The 10,906-nt window shown below is 36.6% G+C and overlaps 1 protein-coding gene across 1 annotated transcript in view; it reads left to right on the forward strand.

Moving 5' to 3' along the window:
* Positions 1-8,764, forward strand: part of meox2a (mesenchyme homeobox 2a) — a 39,102-nt gene extending 30,338 nt beyond the window's left edge. The window contains exon 3 of the mRNA XM_048614281.1: positions 5,879-8,764. Coding sequence (XP_048470238.1) covers positions 5,879-6,103 — 225 coding nt within the window. The 3' untranslated portion in view covers positions 6,104-8,764. The remainder of the gene's footprint in view (positions 1-5,878) is intronic.
* The last annotated feature ends 2,142 nt before the right edge of the window (positions 8,765-10,906 follow it).

The raw sequence follows: 10,906 nt of genomic DNA on the forward strand, positions 1-10,906 counted from the left end.
CAAGGTGTAGAGCTGGATGAACACAGCAGGCCAAGCAGCATCGGAGATTTCAGGCCTAATACCATTTCCTGCTCCTCTGATGCTGCTTGGCCTGCTGTGTTCATCCAGCTCTACACCTTGTTATCTCAGATTCTCCAGCATCTGCAGTTCCTACTATCTCTGGTGAAGATGGCATTCTTTTTGCTAATTGCACTGCTTGCAGATTATACCAAACAGCAGTGAAAGCCGTACCCCAGCACATCTGTGTGGTAACCAATCACAACCTGAAAGTTGGTCATACTAGCAGTTGATCTTAACACCAGTTTTCAGATGCTACTGTCTAGTCCTTGTCTCAATTGGTGTGTTAATCCTACATGAGTAGCCAATGAGTATTGGTGGAAATCATGGTGAATTCTAAACCTCTGAAACTGACTATAAGAAATGATGCTTGGATGGAAAAAAGGAATAGCTTATGCAGAAGATCTAAAGGCTCTTTTGTGGCTTGTAATCCTTAACCCTAACCCTACCACTGAGCCAGGAATACTGGGTTCAAGTCCCACCTGCTCCAAAGACAAGTAAGAACATCTCTGAATAGGGTGATTACAAAAAGATACAAAAAAATCTAGAAAAGATGATAGTGATAGTTTGGATATTTTTGGGGCAGCACGGTGACTCAGTGATTAGCATTGCTGTTCAATTCCAGCTTCGGGTGATTGTCTGTGTGGAGTTTGCACATTCTCCCTGTGCCTACGTGGGTTTCCTCCAGGTGCTCCAGCTTCCTACCACAGTCCAAAGATGTGCAAGTTAGGTGTATTGGCCATGCTAAATTGTCCATAGAGTCCAGGGATGTGAAGGCTAGTTGGATTAGTCATGGGAAATGCAGGGTTACAGGGATAGAGTAGGGAGGTGCGTCTGGGTGGGATGGTCTTTGGAGGGTTGGTGTGGTCAAATGGCCTGCTTCCACACAGTAGGGATTCTATGATTAAAAACAGAATCAATATTTTAGGCATATTTCAAAAAACGTTGCCAATTAAAAGTATCTTCACAAACAAACTGATCAGTGTACCCCAATTTAACACCATTTAAATGATTCAGTAAGGTTTTAAAGTCATTGACTTAAGATAGTTTAATTACTGCTGGAGTGCTGGGTGCAAGTAAGAATATTTAACATTTGTGATAAACAAAATTTCAGCTGTATTAAAAGAACTGTACAAGGTTACAACTCTTAAACATTTTCACAGAATTTCACTTCTAATACTGAAGAAACAATGATTATGCTTATTACATAAAGCTCTTGTGTTAATTTTTGAAAGATTTTATCTTTTTGATTCTGCAATGGATAATGATAAACATTCGAACAGTAACCTGACCGCTGCAATTTACTTCAGTTCTCACATTGTGCCAAAGCAGAAACGCTTTGCTTGTTACTGTTTAGATTGCACCTAATTCAAGAGCAGCAAATATTTTATAGGAATGGCATTCAGTTCAACAAGTAGGGAATTATTTTGCTTGTTTATTATGTGCAGAGAAATTGTGCACATGTTCTTAACTGTTTTTTGTAATTTACACCTAAGTAATGAATCTTCAGCAGACAATGTTGCTGGCATGGACCAGATCATGAGAAGTGAAGTAGGCACAACCCATGGTTTCTATTCAGTAAAATTAATGGATGAAAAGATCAGGGGACTGTACATCTGTGATCTCTTGAGATTTGCTGCCAGCTTTAATCTTTTTGGGTACGTTGAAACCAGAGTCAGATCAGTCATGCACAGAACACCTTCAAGAATAAAATAAATTAGTATATTAAAAATGTGCTTCATTATGGCATGAAATGTAATTCTTTTAGTAGCAATTTCATTTTATTTAGTAAAGTTAATAAAATTTAATCAAATGCCTGATCATTATTAAATTAAAACCTGTAATCCTACATCCAGAATCAATGGAATTTTCAGCATCTAACATACACTATTTCTAGACCTTCCTGGGAATTCTCATAATTAGTTGGCATAAATTCATAGAAGATGATTAGAAGCTCTGTTTACACTGTGTATGGTGAAGTTCCACTGATCTCTCAAAGAAAATAAGGTGATCAATCAGAAGGATACCTGAGAAAATTCCCAACATGTATACTAAAATAGCACAAGAAACAGGAGACGAAGCAAATCTTCTGTCCCCTCTTGCCTGCATCAACTTTCAATAAAATCATGGAAGATCTTTGATTTCGATTTTATTTTTCTGTTTGATCTCCATGTCCATTGATTCTCTTAGAGTACAAAGGTTAATTTCAATCTTGAATATATTCCAAACTATATTCTGCCAATTTGGTTTGTCTAGTCTATATAAAGATTTTAGTTCCACCTCTCAGCCACATTAAATTTGTTTGAAATCCATTTCATTTCTTGATTAACATCATATAATATTAATGTCCAACAGTATCACTACAATCGAGGGACCCAAAAACTAGTCCTACCGGAGTTTTGTGCTCCATGCTGTTTTTCACCTCCAGGGATAGTAATTCTACTTCCTGTTTTTATGAACGATGCTTCTTACTCAATACTGTCCATGGCATCCTTTTATTATTAAGGCTACCTTTGCCCATTTTTCTCATTTTGTCTCTCTTTTTAAAATGGCAGGTGTTCAGGAATTTTCAAAATCTTGACAATACCCAGGCTTGGGCTGAAAAATGGCCAAACATTATTCATGCCACGCAAATGTCAATGACCATCTCCAACAAGATAGAATCTAACCATTGTCCCGTGACATTCAGTGTCCCCCACAATCAATATTCTGGGGGTTACCTTTGCCTAGTAACAGAAGCTGACATATAAGTAGATTGGCTCTTGTAGCCAATCAGAGGCTAGGAATATTACAGCGAGTAATTCACCTCCAATCCCTGAGTATACTTAGGGACGTTTCTAACCCACTTGTCAGGCTGATAAAATAAATGATTATTTCAACTTTTTAGATCAGCTTAATTAGTTGTAATAAGCCCTTTCCAAAACGTGTGGGAAAGTAAAGAGAAAAATCAGTGTAGCTTTAGAAGCGTGATCAGCAGTGCCTTCAGATGAAGGTCTTCAGATCTGAGTGACCTCAGTGATCTGGCAGTGGCGTGAAGACATATTTCTTTCTCTCTGACAGTAGAAATGTCATTGGAACTGATGATCACAGCAGATGTCCAGACTGGTGCCATGTTGGATAATGCAGAGCAGGCAGTTTATTTTACATCAGGAATTTCTGGCTTGCTGTTTAGAAATACCTGACAACTACACTTTGTTAGCTCATGTAATCCTTCAGGATTTTCTAACAAAACATATCTGTTAGTATCTAAGTGGATCATATTTTTCTGATAAAGAATATGGTAGGAAATTGCAAGAATTTACAAAAAGGAAACACATTGCAATAAACATGTAATTTCATTATTCTTTTAACTTAGAGTTCCTTCAGTAAAAGAGATCCTCCTTCTTTCATTTTTGAAGGAAAACACTGAAGGTCATATTACAGAGCTAATTTTTATTTGTTCATGTGCTTCTTGGTGCAGCTTCTTGTTTACAGTCAATGCAATAATAAATTGGTGAAACTGTTATCACTGATTAAAGAGAACAAGCAGTAAACATTGGTGAATGTTTCTCTGAAAGGGAAACGTTCCTGAAAATAACTGCTCCATGAATGCAAATTTCCTCACTGATAACTCTGTCCATAGAATCTTAGAATCTTTCAACTACGAAGGAGGCTATTCATGTTAAATGTTAATTAGTGTTAAAATAATGTTCAAAATGAGACCAGTTGAGAATGCAATCACTTTCAACAGTATTCTTTGAAAGAGCTAATTAATTCTAACTACTCTTCTATTCTTTCCCAAAGCTCTGAAAACACTTTCTTGGCAAGTTTACATCTAATTTTGTCCTGAAATTTATCACTGCATCGTCTTTCACCAATTTTTCAAGCAATATGTTCATGATCGTCAGAATTTGCTGCATGAAAATGAATGCTCTCCCTTTGTGAATGATCTTAAATTTATGTCTTCTAGTTTCTGACACACCAGCAAGTGGAGACAGCTTCTCCTTATTTCCCCCATCAAAACCTATAATTTTAGTCATACTTAAATGTTAAATTTTCCCTTATCCTTCTCTGCTCTGAGAAGAACAATCCCAGCTTCTGTTACGTGTACAAAAATGGAAAATACTGGAAATACTCATAGTAGTCTGTCAGCAGTATTTCGCTTGTATTGTAGCTTCTCTAAACTTGCCACAGAGCTGCAGTCCCTTAATCCGGGTACAATTCGAGCAAATCTACTCTCCATTCTCTCCAAGGCCTAGACACCCTTCCTAAATTGTGCTGCAAAACACTGGCTGAGGTTTATAAAGCTTTAGGATAACTTTCCTGATTCGTTTTCTATCTGTCTTTGTTATTTCTTTTAAACTCTTTGAATCAAAACAATTTAGACTAGCACTGGAACATTTGCCAGTGTTGATATCCACCAATAATATTAAGCATCATCAAGTTGGTATAAACACCATAAGATATCACTACTGTGCTCCAACAAAATGCCTCAGTCCCAACCACATGACAATGCTGGACGAGACTTAGAAACCTGTGATGTGGGTTATTTGGAATGGAGACTTCTGGCATGATCAGTCTGGGCTGGGTTTGAACCCATGTCTAAGCGGGGAAAAAAACAAGTTCTAACTCTACATACAACACCATGAGATATTGGTCAGCTAGACAGTTAGCAAAATAACATCAATGGCACAGGACTGATTCCTTGAACTGAGTGACTTACTAGAGGTAAGTGTTAACCATTTTATTGTGGGACACCAACAGTACAGGTCTGATTTCCATTCCAGCCAACTTAGAATTGGGATCTGCTTCCTGAGAGTGGAAGTTAGGGGAAATTGTGGCATAGAGACAATGAGACATGCAGCATGGAAACAGACCCTTCGGTCCAACTCGCCCATGCCGACCAGACTCCCTAAATTAATCTAGTCTATTTGTCAGCATTTGGCCATGTCTCTCTAAACCTTTCCTATTCACCTACCCATCCAGATGCCTTTTAAATAGAGATAACAAGGTGTGGAGCTGGATGAACACAGCAGGCCAAGCAGCATCAGAGGAGCAGGAAGGCTGACGTTTTGGGCCTAGACCCTTCTTCAGAAATGTTTAAATGCCTTTTAAATGTTGCAATTTTACCAGCCTCCACCACTTCCTCTGGCAGCTCATTCCATACACTATTTGTGGAAAAGTTGCCTCTGAAGGTCTTTTTTAAATCTTTCTCCTCTCACTTTAAACCTGTGTCCTCTAGTTTTGGACTCTCCTATAGGGGGAAAATACCTTGGCAGTTCACCCTATCACTGTATGAGTAATCCAGAAACCCAAACTAATGCTCTAAATCCAACCATGGCTGCTAAAGGAATTTAAATCCAGTCAATTAAAAAAAAACTGTAGGATTGTGGAAGGTTTATTCCTTGATTCATTCTCTCCTTCTCTTTCTCTCTCTCTGGGCATTGTCTATTCACTCCACATTCTGATGAAGGGTCACTGGACTCAAAACATTAATTCTTATATTCTCTCTACAGATGTGCTAGATCTGCTGAGTTTTCACCAGGACTACCTGTTTTTGTGTCACAATCTATTTTAGATATTTATCTTTAAGCAGGCAGCATCTTCATGAAAATGCTTGGCACAATATGCTGTTTTGTTTAGGGGACAGAGAAAATTCAGAAGAGTCTGAATTATTATTTATAATTTTTATCTGATCATAATGCCATCCTATGGCTATGTTGATACTGAATTATTAAAAATGTAGTCATTAAGATATTGCCACCTTAACATGTCACTGTTGTAGTACAAAGGCAAAATTGCTATGTTCCTTCACGTGGTAATCAACTCTGAATTATTTTAGGTCAAGGTGTGGTTCCAGAACCGGAGAATGAAATGGAAACGTGTTAAAGGAGGCCAACAAGGAGCTGTTGCAAGGGAAAAAGAACTAGTGAATGTGAAGAAAGGGACATTACTGCCCTCTGAGCTGTCTGGCATCTCCACGTCAGGAACTCATCATGCTGGAGACATTCTCTCAAATGATGAAAGCCAGGACAGTGATCACAGCACTGAACTTGGCCATTTGTGATGTACAAAGAAAGGGAACGTCTCAACAGATTCTCAGGAAAGAAATGGCATGAGGAGAATGCAAACAACATTGTCTTAAAGTCTCTGTGTGAATGACTCCTTATGGACATGATGCAAACATCACAGCCTCTGAACATTCCATATTTGAAATGACAATTGGACAGTTTGCAAGTTTATGCCTTGACTTCCATCGTAAATAAAAACAGGAATTGATGCAAAAATACAAAATAAATATTAACAGAAATTCAACAGAGAATAGCAGGGAAGATTTCTTTTGTGTAATTGGTGAAGCAAAATAATAGACAAATTTATAAAGAATGACTATTTAATCTTTCCACAGAAGAAACCCGCAGCCAGTAATAAGAAATGTAGCAATTCAATATGATTGAAATGTTAAAATAGTGCTCTAAAAGAGACCAGTAGAGAATGCAGTCACCTTCACCAGTACTCTTACTCATAGGTGCATGTGTTTTAAAACCTGATGAAGTTAGCAATTATTCAGTCAGATCAATGACAGCTTGAAATTCCTAGACTGCTCCCCCAGTGAATGATAGCAAAGTTATGCAGTTTAAAGTAAAGGCTGAATAGTTGTCCTGTCAGTAGTCATTTCATACATATCAGTGTTCCTAATCAACAGTTCACTGAGTGTTGGAAATCCTAATATTATCTCCTATGGGTAAATATAAAATTCTATCAGTGAATACAAGTTACATAATTACTATTAACATATGTTAAACAGACAGTGCAGTAAATATTTCAACTAATGTTCCTTTTTTCACTTTTCTTATTCAAACATCAAATAGAAACTCCTATTTTCATTCTGTTTGGTCAAATTGTTTTTGCTTCAGTAATTAATCATTCAAACAAATGCATTAAAAATAAGGTGTAGTTGGAATATTGATACCATCCAATCAAGATCATTAGTTTTACTATTGAGTCATCAGTCTTAGCCAGTAAGATAAAATCAGTTTCATCCAATGTTATCAAGATAGTCCATTGGCATTCTCTAATATATGAAGAGTTTTTCAAGTACCTCAACAATGTATAATGTTGATAATGCAATTTTATGCACTGATGTTTAACTTTTGTCAGATTTAGGTGATGTAAAACATGATTATCTAATAGCAATCTGGAGTTCCCTATGGCCCTCCCATGCTTGGAATTGTTTAGGAGTCATTTTCAATACAAAAGATAGATGTATAAACCAAATATCTCACATTCTGTTAAGATGTGATAAATTATTAAGTAATATGCACATCTAACCAAACCAAATTCCAATTGGCATCTTCTCTATGATATTGTATATAGTATAATGGAATAAAAAGCAAGGTTGCCCCTTGAAAATTGAGAATATAATTCCTGACCTACCTGACCTGGAAGGAGAGAAGTATAAGTTTGCTGAATAAGGTTGAGTTAACAACAAGACTGTGGATTTTCTATGTAATACTTAATGACAGGGTGGACGAGATGGCTGAATATTTTTTCTTCATTCCTATAACATATATCAAGAATAAAAGTAACATGCAGAGAGGTTTACAAATGATGTCTGATTCAAAGATTAGGTTAGTTTTTACCTCACTCCAGCCAGTATGTTTTATTAGTGTGTATGATATTTTGTTGAATTGTCAAATTGACAATTTGAATGTGTTCCTAGTATGGTTATGCATTCCTTCACAGGGTTACAGGCAAATAACTTACAATTGCAGAATTTCAGGAAAATTTCATACACAATATATGTTATCATAGCATCTGTAGTGCCAACATGCTTCATACATCAATCAATATATATAAATAGTTGTAAATAATGTTTTTATATAGGGCTTCTTTAATTGCTTGGTAAACATGACTCTAAATGCTTTGAGTCAATGATTATGTCTTAACTCTCAGAAAGTCTAATTCACCGTGTGTTCAGCATTGTAGTAATGCTGCACTTTAGCCTTCTAAAATATAACATTTGTAAATGATTGAAATATGTTTTCATATATCTGGATATGCAATCCCAGATAAAGATTTTGCCCCAGCAGCCTACAGTATTTAAAGTAACTGATGATGAATGAGAAAACAAACACATTATTGCTATTTCTGTTTTTACATTCAAGGCTCTGGTGTAAAAATTGGAAGAATGTAATAAATTGGATTCGCTTCAGAAAATAAGTTTGATATTCTGATATATATGCGATTGCAATTACATGACACAACATGTTAGTGAAGAAATGGATGAAAGAGTTGTGGAAATCTTTTTCTGTTGTCCCTTTCAGAATATGAAACTTAAACCCTTTGGTAGTGTCTCTCAGGTAATTCTGTTTATATCACAGTTCCTAAGTTAAGAGTAAATGGTAAATTTTCAATGGGTTTTAAAGTAATATATAAACAAATCCTGCTGGTATCAAAGCAAATCAGTTCAATTTGTTATCTCCTGGGAATGATAATTATGCAATTTTCTTAACACACTTGAAGCAAATTGAAATATAATGCATTGACAGTAATCACCTGAGAAACATAATGGTTTCCTATTGGTACAATTAAGTCAAACCTGTGGCAGCATTTTGTTTATGATGCCTTTGCACAATACTTGCACACAACCTTAAAAAAAAGTGTCTTATTGTTTTGGTGTGTCTTGTGAAACAAATATTATTCCTTGTATTTGTTTCCTATGTTTACTGAAATATTTTACAAATAAATTTGAAATGTGCCCCTAATAAATTTACATTGTAATAGTAATCATGAAGGAATATATTACTTAGAGAACTCTCATGTGGGTATTTTCCCCATACCAGAATCACAATTGATTTCATTTATTGGGGGCAACTTTAGTTACCTGTAGAACAACATAAATTGCATTTCACAGCCTCAATGTTGTTGGCTTTTGAAAAAACGTATGAAAAACCCTTCAGAAAGGGAATATGCTTCATGTGTTTTCTATAATTTTGCACTATTTACATTTCAATGTTCCTTTCAGAAATCAAAATACAAAGGCTTATATTTTGTGCTGTACGGAAACATCACAGTGGCTCAGTGGTTGGCACTGCTGCCTCACAGTACCAGGAAACCTGGGTTCAATTCCATCCTTGGGCAACTGTCAGTATGGAGTTTGCACATTCCCCCCGGGTCTGTGTGGGTTTCTGCCGGGTGCCCCAGGTTCCTCCCACAGTCCAAAGATGTGCAGGCTAGGTGGATTTGCCATGCGAAATTGCCCCATAGTGTCCAGGGATGTGTAGATTAGGTGGGTTACGGGAGGATGAGTCTGGGTGGGATGCTCTGAGGGTCAGTGTGGACTTGGGCCAAAGAGCCTGTTCCCACTGTAGGAATTCTATGATCTCTAAGCACTATCAATAGGTGAACTTTCATTATAAAAAGAATTTCATTTTTATTATTCAGTGTACAAACAGTCAAACCAGCAGTATGATTAATGTAAAATCTATGGAATATATCACAGTTCCAAGCCTCCAACATTCAACATGCAAAACATGTAACTTCAAAGGAGCCAGTTGACTCACAGTAACAGGACCACTGTTAACCTATTGAATACAAAGGCCAGTAATGTGATGGACAGATGAAAGATCAAATTAAAAATTGGCCACAACCTTCACAATGTTCAATATGTGTACTGGAATATCAACTGTAAAATTGTCCCAATTATAGTAGCAGCTCAGAGCAATGTCACTTGCAACTGCACTTTAGTTGCAACATATGTAGAGTTCACAGTTCTTCAGCAGTGATAGTAATCTTCACTAATTAAGGTCAGAAATCATACAACATGAGAAGTCCAAAAACTTGTGTTTTCAAATAAACCTGTTGAACTATAATCTGGAGTCATGTGATTTCTGACCTTGTCTACCCCAATCCAACACCGGCACTTCCACTTCATCATTTAACTGTTTGAATATCTTGGACTATCACACACAGGAACTTATATATTATACTTACACTCAGAAATATATCATTTTAACATACATTTTGAAAGGGGATTGTTTGAAAATGTTATAGTGCACTATATCTTCTCAGGTGAACACTTCCCCCTTTTGCAATTTGCTTAATGTCATGTTCATGCCTTCTCCAGCCAGATGATGAGATAGCAGCCTGCTGTACATCCTGGGTCAATATAGCAAACAGAAGATGGGAGATAAAAGCTAGGATTCAAAAACACTGAGTTGGATAGAGTCATTTGAATTATAATTCCAGCCTATTGCACTTCTCCAGTAGGAGATCAAAACAGTACGTCAGCAGTCTGTTTTACACTCTGCCCATTTGAATGGAAGAAACAAATGGTTAGGATATAAAATGAGTTGGCGCTCCAATTAGTGCTTAATATCACCACCAAAACTCAATATTTCTTTTGATGGACTTAACTACATTGATACATCAATGTCAATGACAGAATGTTTATTGTGTATGACACCAAGACTTTGCCCCTTTTTATCTCTGTAAACTTCTGCAATGCCACAACCCTCTGAAATATCTATACTTCTCTAAATTTGGTCTATTGTGCATTCCTAATTATAATCATTTCACTATTGATGGCTGCACCTTCAGTGGTAGAGATCCTAATCTCTGGAATATCCTCCCAATACTGCTCCACTTCTGTACGTCACTTCCATCCTTTAAAAGATTTCTCAAGACTTTAACATTGCCGGAAAGAAACAACAAGATAAAGTTTAGCATCTTGCACTCTTCAGGACGGGGAAATAAGAAACAGCTTGAATAAAAGGCTATTAATCAATCCAGCATTAAAGAGGGAGCTGACTGGTTGAGGAATCATTGGAATGGAGATCCAGCATAAACAACTACAGATACAGAAATTGCT

Source organism: Rhincodon typus, chromosome 2, assembly GCF_021869965.1.
Source record: "Rhincodon typus isolate 14 chromosome 2, sRhiTyp1.1, whole genome shotgun sequence".
NCBI lineage: Eukaryota > Metazoa > Chordata > Chondrichthyes > Orectolobiformes > Rhincodontidae > Rhincodon > Rhincodon typus.